Raw genomic sequence first — 12,114 nt, 5'->3', positions numbered from 1 at the left:
GGTGATGGCTGTTTTCGTATACATCTATCATCAGTCATTTGTTGCATCACAAAGTTTATCGGTTGAGATGATTTTGGACCAGGTAAGTTTGTGTACTAGAATGTTGATTTGCTTGTGGATATATTTTTACATTCAGATTCAATCAATAAACATGAGGAATTATTTTGGTGGCATTTCTGTGATGCAGATATTGATGAACCTCACTTTCGAGGAGCAGTGAGCTCTGTACACGTATGTTTGTAGCTTCTCCAGGTGATCATCATTCTCATTCACTCAATACTAGCTTCTCAATCTGGAAATAAATAAGTAAATAATAATAATGCCTAATTTATCAACGTTGTTATCTACTTACATGTATGTTTGTAGGACTCACACAAAAAATATGGTGGCGTAACAGGTCAGATAGTAGGGCCTACTTATGAGGAAGAAAAAAAGAAGAAAAAAAAAAAACAGTCAATTGCTGTGTGACCAATGGGACAATTTGCTTTCTGTGTCTGTTTCTGTGAATTTCTCCTGTGTTTGTAGACTGATTCTTATGTAAAAATCACAATAGTGGGAAAGCAAAAACAGGGAAAAAATAGAGGAATGTGCATTAGAAAACTATAGAAGTTGATAACAAAGGGAAAATGTTTTATAGAATGTCATGAATTGGTGAAAAATTGAATGTTGTATAATGGCAATGCTTGGTATTTGGGGGGAAAAAGATACAAAATTTGAAATGAGTGAATTAGATTTGGAACATTGGTTCAGTAATATGAACCCTTCCAGTAAAACTCACCCTAAAAATCAACTTGCAAAAGAAAGGTGCCCAATTAGTTTATATTCACAAGACCTAACCTATTTTGATTCAATGTAAAATAGGTTATATCTTGACTTAAACTTGTAAAGTGAAAGTTCATTCATGTGTTGTAGAGGTACATGTAGTCTTGATTTGGAGAATTACTAGAAATGACTAATATGTGGAGGTTTTTGGTTGTTACATTGCTGGGTAATGTGATTGTTTCCATGAACTACATTGATAAGGGATTTATTGTTGACTGCCTATCACAAAAAAAAGAAAAATAAATATAAAAGGGTTTCTTCTTGTCTGGTGCCTCTATGTTGGCATCCTCTTTTTCTTCTTCTTCTTCTTCTTCTTCTTCTTCTTCTTCGCAAATGTTAGTGCATTTATAATATCAATTAATGTTTGACCAATGGGACAATTTGCTTTCTGTGTCTGTTTCTGTGAATTTCTCCTGTGTTTGTAGACTGATTCTTATGTAAAAATCACAATAGTGGGAAAGCAAAAACAGGGAAAAAAGAGAGGAATGTGCATTAGAAAACTATAGAAGTTGATAACAAAGGGAAAATGTTTTATAGAATGTCATGAATTGGTGAAAAATTGAATGTTGTATAATGGCAATGCTTGGTATTTGGGGGGAAAAAGATACAAAATTTGAAATGAGTGAATTAGATTTGGAACATTGGTTCAGTAATATGAACCCTTCCAGTAAAACTCACCCTAAAAATCAACTTGCAAAAGAAAGGTGCCCAATTAGTTTATATTCACAAGACCTAACCTATTTTGATTCAATGTAAAATAGGTTATATCTTGACTTAAACTTGTAAAGTGAAAGTTCATTCATGTGTTGTAGAGGTACATGTAGTCTTGATTTGGAGAATTACTAGAAATGACTAATATGTGGAGGTTTTTGGTTGTTACATTGCTGGGTAATGTGATTGTTTCCATGAACTACATTGATAAGGGATTTATTGTTGACTGCCTATCACAAAAAAAAGAAAAATAAATATAAAAGGGTTTCTTCTTGTCTGGTGCCTCTATGTTGGCATCCTCTTTTTTTTTTTCTTCTTCTTCTTCTTCTTCTTCGCAAATGTTAGTGCATTTATAATATCAATTAATGTTTGACCAATGGGACAATTTGCTTTCTGTGTCTGTTTCTGTGAATTTCTCTGTGTTTATAGACTGATTCTTATGTAAAAATCACAATAGTGGGAAAGCAAAAATAGGGCAAAAACGGAGGAATGTGCATTAGAAAACTATAGAAGTTGATAACAAAGGGAAAATGTTTTATAGAATGGCATGAATTGGTGAAAAATTGAATGTTATATAATGGCAATGCTTGGTATTTGGGGGGAAAAAGATACAAGATTTGAAATAAGTGAATTAGATTTGGAACATTGGTTCAGTAATATGAACCCTTCCAGTAAAACTCACCCTGAAAATCAACTTGCAAAAGAAAGGTGCCCAATTAGTTTATATTCACAAGACCTAACCTATTTTGATTCAATGTAAAACAGGTTATATCTTGACTTAAACTTGTAAAGTGAAAGTTCATTCATGTGTTGTAGAGGTACATGTAGTCTTGATTTGGAGAATTACTAGAAATGACTGATATGTGGAGGTTTTTGGTTGTTACATTGCTGGGTAATGTGATTGTTTCCATGAACTACATTGATAAGGGATTTATTGTTGACTGCCTATCACAAAAAAAAGAAAAATAAATATAAAAGGGTTTCTTCTTGTCTTAGTGCATTTATAATATCAATTAATGTTTGAGTGAAATTGCAAAATCTGTAATTTTCTTCGTCTAACACGAAAATGTGAAAAGATAGTAGCTATTCACGAGAATGGTATGATTGGCTGAAGAAAAGCTTGGCTACTCTTGTGGTATCCATCTTATATTATTTGCTTATGTTTTATTCTATTTTTCTATGACTATGAATAAGGGATTTTTCATTCTAGCTGATTTAAAACAATTGGGACCATTTATAATATGAGGATCATGTTTTTGACAGTGAATGACAAATACTGTAATATTTTAGTGCTTCACTTCATACAAGGTATCTCACAGTTTTTATTTCTTTTGAACTTAATAATATATTTTTTTCATTCTTTGTTATCTGTCTTTCGCTATAGTGGGTACTCTGGACCTCTTTCAATTGAACATTGGAACATTCACAAATAAGTAAAAGACATACCTCTTTTGTGCATACCATTCAAATGTTACCTTATTTGAATTATTTTGATGTTGTTGACTTGCTACTTTTCATCCATCCGGCTATTTAATGAGCTATGCTAGTCCACATCACATAATAATTCCAAAACACATATTCTGGGCATACTAAGCAGTAAGCACGATCCTTTTTTTATAAGAAATGTCATAGTCAGTAGATATAAAGATCTGTTATATGTATCATGTACCTTTCTACTGATTAGCTGATTGCTTGCAACCCATCTCATGAGTTGTCACCTCGTGATTTACCATCAACGAACAAAATTTAAATTTAAATCTGGTATTGAGGACAAAAAAGTTTTGCATTTGTTTCTTGAACATTATCCACCTTGACAGTTACTTTGGTAGCTCTGGAGTTAGTGGTGCTATACCTTCAACGTTTGCTGTTCTACGAAATCTGCAGACAGTGTAAGAGCTTTCTGAACTATCCTTTTTGCATATCTGAGAAACTAAAATATTGTGTTCAAATTAATTGTTTTTATTATCAATTTTACCGAGGAAGAATTTTGGGGATCTCAGGTGGGGTTCAAACAATGAACTCACTGGTAGCATACCTGAATTCATTGGGAATTGGTCAAAGCTTAAAAACTTGTGTGCAATCTTCTATGTTGTGTTCTCTTTATTTTGACAATCACACTCAAATTATAGCCCTACTTTAAAATAGCAATGTGTAGTAACTGAGATGTATAACACTCTTCAGCAATCCACTTCACTTTTCTTTTTCTTTTTTTTTTCTTTTATTTGTTTTATTTTATTTTATTGTTTGTAGGAGATTTCAGGGAAACTCCTTTGGAGGTCCAATACCAACAACATTTTCCAACTTAACCTTGATGGAGGACTTGTGAGCATTAACTCTTTCAACAGCTTTTGTTCATATTAGCATATCAATAAAGCTAATCTGCTCTTTTATAATATACCCATGCTCATCTAGGAGAATAAGTGATTTATCTAGTGGAAGTTCTTCATTGGCATTTCTTAAGGATATGAAGTCTTTGAATCTCTTGTAAGGCGATATGGTCAAAGATTATCAAAGATGGTTACAACTGTTCGCAGATAAAGAGGGTGGACTTAGCATGGTCAGTTCTTCACCGAAGGCCTCATCAAAGGAGATGGAAGGGAATGCCTTGATTGGGGTTGATAAGGTTCGTTTAGCATTTCTATATATATATATATATATTTATAGTCCGTTTAGCATTTCTATATATATATATATATATTTTTATAGTCCGAAAGAGGAGAGGGGTTTGGTGGTGCCACAGCAAAGACAGCAGGAGTTAAGCTCTGAGATTGAGAATCGAGGTATCACTTGTTTAATTTTTTGTGTTGTTTTATGATTCTTGAAACTTCCCTTCATTTACGGTTGCATATATTTAGCTATCCTTCTTTATGAATCATGAGATGATGACATCTCTAATCTTTTCTATGCAGGAAGCAGCCATAATCTAGACCTCAACTTGGGTATTTCTACCCCTTATTTTGCTAATGGCCAAATGGGAAGCAATGACTTGAGCAGTGGTTTACATTTGCAGAGTGACTTGAGCAATATGCATGAGAACAGAAGGGTAATTTTAAAAGCCGTATATTAAGATTTTAGTCTGTCCGGTTTTGCTCTATAATTGGATTAGTCAAACCAGTGATCATTCTATATACATGCTATGTTCGAATTTTGGAAGGTCTTACGTGAGTTTATGTAGCAGATTTATCTTTTCCTCTTACAGGCTGAGAACTCCGTTACAATAATGGGAATTCAACTACCTCATGGCCAAATAATGGTTTCTGAGCACCCTCCTCTCTGGAAAGGTGTAAATTCCCATGCCGTTCTCATCTGTGAGGTAATTTTACTCTATCCAACTATCCGATTTATTTCTTGCTATTACTACATTAGCAACAACTTTCTCTGCTCTTGCATTTAGAGTTTAGACTAAATGATCATTTGATCACATATTGGAAGTTTTGGTTGGACTATAGAATCATTAGCTGGCTTTTGTTGCTGGGAAAACATTATCGCTTAACACCTCTCTTCTAACTTATTGAAAAAGCTAGATCATTTGGCTACAATCCATCATCTTCCTGTAATGACTACTGATCAGCAATCACCAGTTTTGAAGCTGATAGAATAGAAGTTAGGGGTTTTCCCTTTTGTTGTTATGAAACTTTTGGGGCTAGTTTAATGCGACCATGTGTCTATTTTCATCCCATGGAGCTCCATATGATTTATTGGCCATCTTTGTTATTATTTACTATGAATATTGATTTTTCACAAGTTGATTAACAATTCCATTATTTTATTTTATTTTTTGCCATCAACAGGGAAGAGCAATAGAGAATAGTATGGAATTTGATTCTTCACCGAGCTGGGCATTGCAATTCCAAGGCCCATTTGGTGGTGACGTTCCACTGCCACTCTTCTCTACTACAGCATCATCAGGATTTGCTACTTCAACCATCGCTACTTCATCAGCTGCAGTTTACCAACCTTGGTTTCCAACTACAACAATCCCCCACAACCATTACTTTCCATCGGTCCTCGATTCTAACAACATATAAAATTTTTGAGCAATTCATTGACATTCATGATGGTTAGTGTTTCTCTGTTTACATATAAAACATTTCTAATTGATAAACCCTTTATGCATTAACTGTTTTGGAAAGCTTGTTACATTTTGCCCCATTTTACAGGTCGATGTTTGGAGCAAGCAAAATCCTTTTATCCACATGAGTTTCTTGGGTCTCTTTACTTTTACAGCAGCTTACCTTCCGTGAGTGAGTGATTTCAGTGTGTTACTAACATGATTTTGTCGAAGTAATAGTGCAATGGATGATTGAAATTGATCTGCATTTAATGCATTCAATTTAACTGCTGATTTACTCAATAAAGGTTGCACCCTTTTTAACGCTTTTAATGGATAATTATATTAACCAAATTTATATATTTTGTCAAAGTAATAGGTAATTTGTTGTTTTTCTTGGTGAGGCATTTATGTGGATAGTCTCTTGAAAAAGAGACAAAAAGGAATGGATATGATACGTACATATAATTTTCAAACAATAAATTAATGCAATTTTGAATATTGGTTGCATGCCTGTTACTGATTCATGTTTTGGTTTCATAATTGCTTTCATTGACTGCATTCAGGAATCGAGTGCTTGGCATCGGAACTTCTAGAGCTTGTTGTGCTAAATCAGAAGTAGCAAGTTATTGTTTAGATGTCAAAGCCAGTAATGTTGATTCTCGCCTAGTAGCATCTGATGGATGCATCTCTTTGAAGAGATTTTACAGTGCAGCACATGGTTCCCCAAATTTTTTTATGGGGTGTTGCAGTTTTTCTTCACAGGCTGACACAAAAAGCAGTGCACAAGAAGAAGATGATTTGGAGGATGGGTTTTCTGAGCTTGAGACTGCAGCTAGTGCTGCTGATGTGGTTCAAGACAGCAATGTTGACGATTTAAACGAAGATCAATTGATTTCCAAACCAGAGCTCTCTGAAGAAGAAGATGATGGTGATGGTGTAGAAGAACCTCAAAATGAGCTGGAATTATTTGATACTGAGGCAGAAGTAACTGAGAAAAGACCTCCACAAATGAGAGCTTCTTCGGCATTGTTCAAGGCTATCATGGCTGCTCCAAGTTTGTCTGTTCAAAGTGCTTTGGATAAGTGGGTTGAGGAGGGAAATGACTTGAATCGACCTGAGATAGCCTTGGCCATGCTCAACCTTCGGAAACGTCGGATGTATGGGAGGGCCTTGCAGGTAATTTGTCTCAATTCTTTTGTTCCATATGATTAATCTGAGTTAGCTTGTGTTAAGAGTATTTGTGCTTAAATCTTCACTTTTAAATTCTAGCAGTCTGTAATCTGGTTTCAATAAGTAGATGCGGTATACTGAATGTGTTAACCAGCCTTTACATTGATTTATTTATTATCTTTGTTTTCAATGTATTGTGGCTCTAAATCAGGATAACAAAGTTGGGAAAACTCTTAAAAGAATAAAGACCCTTCAAAAAGTTTTCTGTTTACAACCTAGCAACAAAGCCGTAATCGCAAGTCCTAGGGTTTAAAGGATAATTTTTCCCCTTATGGAGTAAATAAAGTTTTAAGATATTTTTTGTCCATTATTAATCAATCTTAGCCACTACTTCATGCAGTGTGGTTCTTCATGGTAATCTCTTTATATAATCATGCAACATGATATTATACATTCTTAATAGGGTGGAAAATATGCTGCTTGTATCTTTCTTCATCAATTGAATTAGTTGTCATTCTTTTTTTAAGTTGCAATTCATCAGAGATTAATCATTTTTGCCATTTGATTTTTATCAACAGCAACATATTTTTTAGACAGGCCTGCTATGTGTGCAAGAAAATCATGTAATAGGCAAGGCAACAATCCTAGTACCCTTGAAACTAAAATTGAAACTGACAGTTTCTACATTGACTTGTATCCTTGAAACTGAAACTGACATTGAGATTTGCTGGGGTGTAATATGTAGTAATTTAGTGGCCAACAACTTCACAATGGAAAGTTCAAACAACAGGTGATTCTCTCCCTGCTGTATGCTTTTGTTTTTATTACATACGATTCTGAACATTCAGTGAAACAACAACACTAAATGATAGTTTCTTTCCCGTTAAATTGTTTTAGCATTGAACAACATGAGTTGGTTACCAGCACCTGCTTGAGCAGTCAAACATATGTGACAGTGCTGCTGAATGCAATAGTTTTTTGAACTTTTCATGCTGCTGATGTGTGCTCATAAATTTATGTGAAATAATGATGATGGCACCTTTCTAGTTTTGAAGATATGGAATATTTTATTGATCTTATCTGTAGCATGCTGAGACGACTCGTAGAGGAAAGAAGAGCTTGCCAAGAAACCAAACATGACATGCTTGGTCTCCTAATGAATGGGGGTGAAGAAAACATATATAATCTAACAGATGAAGAGATAATTGATCAAATGATAGCAATTTTGTATTTTGGATACGAGACTGTATTCACTCAAAAAACTTACTATATAAGATTTCTATTGGAAATTTAGTCCTCTTATATGTAACATATTTGGACTGATAGCAATTTTGTGGCTTTGTATACAAAGTAGTAATTAATTTTTTGGTTGAGAATTGTGAATACAATTTTTCGATATGTTATTTTGGGGGTAATATTAAAATATCATTTGTGGATATGTTATGTTGTGGGTAATGGTAATTGGTGAATGGGAAAGTGAATTAATGATGCATTTGCTATTTGAATGTAAGTTATTATTTCATATTAGTGTTAGTCATTTTTATTATATGTATTTTTTTAGTTTAATCACATAAATTAGCACAATTTCAAAAAAAAAAAAAAAAGGGAGATATCACGGCGTTTTTTAAAAACGCCACTTAAAACCCAAAATATTAACGGTTAGATTTTTTTAAAAAGATATGACGGCGTTTAAAAAATGTCGCTAAATATCATAATGACGTTGTGGTATTGTAAATGTTAGAAATTGGGCGCCCATGTGGCATGACCCTTAGAACCTTTTGAACCTCATCCAAATGGGTTTTGAATTTGAATTCAAACCTATTTGGATAGCCACTCAGGATATATATCTATCATATCATGATATGGATAGATGATATAGATATCAGATATTATCTCATTTAACCAATGGATAAATGAGATAAATATATTATATATCTGATATATGGTTATGGGTAACCAAAAAGAGAGAAACAACGTATGTTTTGTTTCTACCCATAAACTTACTCTCTCCCAAGAAACAACGATCAAGTCAATTGCACTGTGGTTTGTGTGGGTGATATTCATCATTGTAATATCATCCCACTGCTGGGATTGATTTATCAGACTCTAGAAGCACGTGATTTATTCACGAGGTTTTAGACCAGAAAGAGGTATGATCTAAACAGTTTATTTCGCTGCATATTTTGTGATCTCTGATTTACATTGGTATCAGAGCCTTTGATGGATATTTTCGTGTTTCCATTAATCATGTGTATATTTTTACATGTGTATGTTTATATTATATACATGAATGTCTGTAAAGAAAAAAAATCTACTTTGATTAGATTAAGAGCATAAATTTTTTTTTTATGTTCATTAATGTCTTTTTTAAGACCATAAACGGTTTTATTTTGAAAAAAGGAGTCCGGCAGTATAAAAATCGGACCAGAAAACACCCGGGAAGGCGGCGCGTGTGATACACGCGTTGTATGACGCCTCCCAGCGGTGCCACGCGCCACCACGCGCAGCCACGCGCCACCACGCGCAGGATGCCCTTCTGACGCGCCTGCACGCGCCATCACGCGCGCGTCGGCGGCGCTGTCCACGCACGCGCGCCGTCCGCGCCCGCACGCGCGCCGCGTGCTGGAGCCGAGCGCCGAGCCGAGGGCTGGAGCCGAGCGCCGAGCCGCGGCTGAGCCGCGCGCCGAGCCGCTCCTTGAGCCGACTCGCGCCGAGTTGCGCTGAGCGGCGCCGAGCCGAGCCGAGCCGTTTTCCCGCCTGGCTTGGCTCTAAGGCTCTGTTTGTTTGTTTTTAATTCTGAATTGCGTTAATTGGCCATTATTTATTCGTTATAGCTTTGTTTTAAGCATGGTTGGTACCCTTAGACTCAGAATTAATTTTTCTACATTCTGTAAAATTTTGAAAATTTTACGAAAATATGTAATATTTTTTCTGTGTTAATAATTCATTTTTTATGCTTTAAAAATGATTCTGGTATTGCATAATTAATTTTCTGGGGTTGAAATTTTTGTTGTGGACTTCTGAAATGTTTTACTATCTACTGGTAATATTGTTTCAGTTTATCAGTTTCTGGATTTTTTATTTCTAATTTTATGTGTGTTTATTAGTTATTTAAAATTTCAGAATATTTCAGAAAAATTCCAGAAATTTTCAAAATGATGTACACTTTAATTATGGCATAATCTGAATATTGAATACAGCATATTTTTTTTGGATTTGTAATATGTTGTAATTAGAAGAGCATGATTATTTATTTATTTATTAGAATTCCATTATTAAATAAATATAGCATGAGTTATTTGTAGATTTGCATTAAAATGCTATTGTATGGAATTTATCATGCTTTGTATATGCCATAGTCAGTGGGAGGTTATTCGGTTGAGAGAAATCTTTGTAGATTAACTCCCGAAAACCAATATTTTGCGCATAAATTAAACTAAATTTTGGATAATTGTCACTTGTGGCGCAAGAGATGATTACGAGCATAGCGGATTTTCGATCTTGCGACTTGTGTAATATTGTCACTATTTAATTTAGATTTTTGCGGCAAAATTATATTATGCTAATCAAATTAATCCCAATGCGAATTTCTCTCTAAATTGATTTAGCTTATGGAAGTTAATTTGGTTGACCTAGGCTTAGTAGAGATGTTCAAATGTGAACAAACTAATCCCATTCTTTAGATGAGCAAAAGTCTTGGAGACTTTAGGTCAAATCTTAATTGAGCCAAAGTAAGGAAACATGACTCAAAGTCGCCGTGTTTTTGTTGCCTTGTTTGGCACAATAAAAACTAATGTGTGCGCTATAGTTAGCGGCACGCTACATAGTTTTGGTTGGCGAGTTTTGGAGTTATGAAATTAGTAAGCCCTCAATAGATCTGTATATGATCTTGACTAATGAGCTGCGCGGATTGACTTTGTAATTTGACTTGTAAATAATGTTACATCATTGGATGAAGTAACATTCAAGAGTCACGTCATCCAAGAAATGCGAGCTTAAATAAATTAGTCATTAAGTGTAAGACGAGTAGCCAGTATGAGCAGTGCTTTGCTCTCTACCCAATTATTGGGAGTGGATTGAGCGAAATTTCATGCACTATAATAGTGTGCGTTGAAATATCACGTGAAGTTAAAAGATTAGCGCTTAGAAGCTGCAAAATCTATTAACACTGAGTGAAAAGATTAGCGCTTAGTGGCTGCAAAATCTATTAACATTGCCAACTTGTCTAAGTGTGGACACTTACTGTTTCCACACTTGAGTGTGAAACATGGATGAGGTGCTTCTTTGTGTGATTCCTTTACTAGGCTAACGTTTTGAATAACATTTACCACTAAGCGCAAACGTTGCAGCATAGTAATGAAAAGGTTAAGGCTGACAAGGTTGTTATGACTCTAAGAATTTAACGCATCGCTTGTAAGAGCATTGTGTTGAATTAGACTCTTTAGCCTAATTCGCGCTTAAGTTACTTCAGGAGCTATCATAGTTGATAGCTTATTCTCTCCTTCTTGTGGATAGTAGAATTAATTGCAAGTAACTATGAAGCGAGAAATAAAGATGGCAACAGGAGTATCGTCATCTTTCAACTAGATGTATTAAAGTGTATGGAGAATAAAATTGACTTGAAGGTGCAGGGGATTAGCACTTACTAGTTAAATTTGCGACTTAGGCGCAGTTGATATCTCCATGGCATCCTTTTATGATCTAGTGAATATGACTTAGTCGTGAGTCATTACCTAGTTGGGCCTAAACCTTTAAAACTTGTCTTCGTGAACTCACACATTAAGATGATTGGAATTAGTTTATGACATTGGTCATGAACCAGTGGCTTATTATACTTAATCACATTAATGAGATGATGACACGATGGTTTGAGTAGGCCTTCTCGGGCCCACTCGCTTATGACATCCTGCTCTCATGTGAATGTGTAACTTTGTTCGCAATGGGTGCGCACAAGTAAGTAGGAAAGCCGCAGAAGGTCATTTGTTTTGGCGCATTTAGTCCACTATGATATTTTGTGACTAGATATGTGTGAGGGTATGATAGCTAAGCCTCAATCTCGACACATTTATAGATTACGATACGCATCTGAGTCAAGACTATTTGATCTCCCATAAGTCAAAAGTTTTGAGATGATTTTTGACATTGCACATATGAGGTCGAGATCAATTAGATAAGAGTTTTTTGTGCTTTTAGTTTTGACCAAGGTGGCGAGTATCTATTTGAGTTATTTTTCAGAAAAACTCTGTGAAGAGAGATGGATGCTTAGAAAATTGATTATTCCTAGTACTCAACAACACACTGGTGTAGTAGAGATAAGGAATTAAATATTGTTAATGTTAGGTGGATAATGGCGCAAA

The 12,114-nt window shown here is 34.9% G+C and overlaps 1 protein-coding gene and 1 long non-coding RNA gene across 3 annotated transcripts; both read left to right on the top strand.

Annotated features, from left to right (window-relative positions):
- The first annotated feature begins 258 nt into the window (after window positions 1–258).
- Window positions 259–4,276, top strand: LOC114306816 (uncharacterized). Of its 2 annotated transcripts, none has more exons than XR_014350359.1 (3): window positions 259–3,605; window positions 3,784–3,855; window positions 4,068–4,276. It is a non-coding gene; the product is annotated as an uncharacterized LOC114306816 (long non-coding RNA). The 2 variants fall into 2 exon arrangements; XR_014350358.1 differs by having other exon boundaries at window positions 3,946–4,080.
- A 13-nt stretch (window positions 4,277–4,289) lies between these two features.
- LOC114288231 (uncharacterized) lies at window positions 4,290–8,188 on the top strand. Its single transcript, XM_082905355.1, has 8 exons — window positions 4,290–4,313; window positions 4,443–4,576; window positions 4,733–4,846; window positions 5,325–5,593; window positions 5,694–5,777; window positions 6,151–6,763; window positions 7,503–7,547; window positions 7,844–8,188. The coding sequence occupies exons 2-4, from the start codon at window positions 4,505–4,507 to the stop codon at window positions 5,559–5,561; spliced, it is 423 nt and encodes a 140-aa protein (XP_082761481.1). The 5' UTR covers window positions 4,290–4,313; window positions 4,443–4,504; the 3' UTR covers window positions 5,562–5,593; window positions 5,694–5,777; window positions 6,151–6,763; window positions 7,503–7,547; window positions 7,844–8,188.
- The last annotated feature ends 3,926 nt before the right edge of the window (window positions 8,189–12,114 follow it).

Source organism: Camellia sinensis, chromosome 14 (genome assembly GCF_055761805.1).
Source record: "Camellia sinensis isolate YWXY chromosome 14, ASM5576180v1, whole genome shotgun sequence".
NCBI classification, from domain to species: domain Eukaryota; kingdom Viridiplantae; phylum Streptophyta; class Magnoliopsida; order Ericales; family Theaceae; genus Camellia; species Camellia sinensis.
Note: the sequence above shows the minus strand (reverse complement) of the source record. Positions and strands in the feature narration are given on the sequence as shown.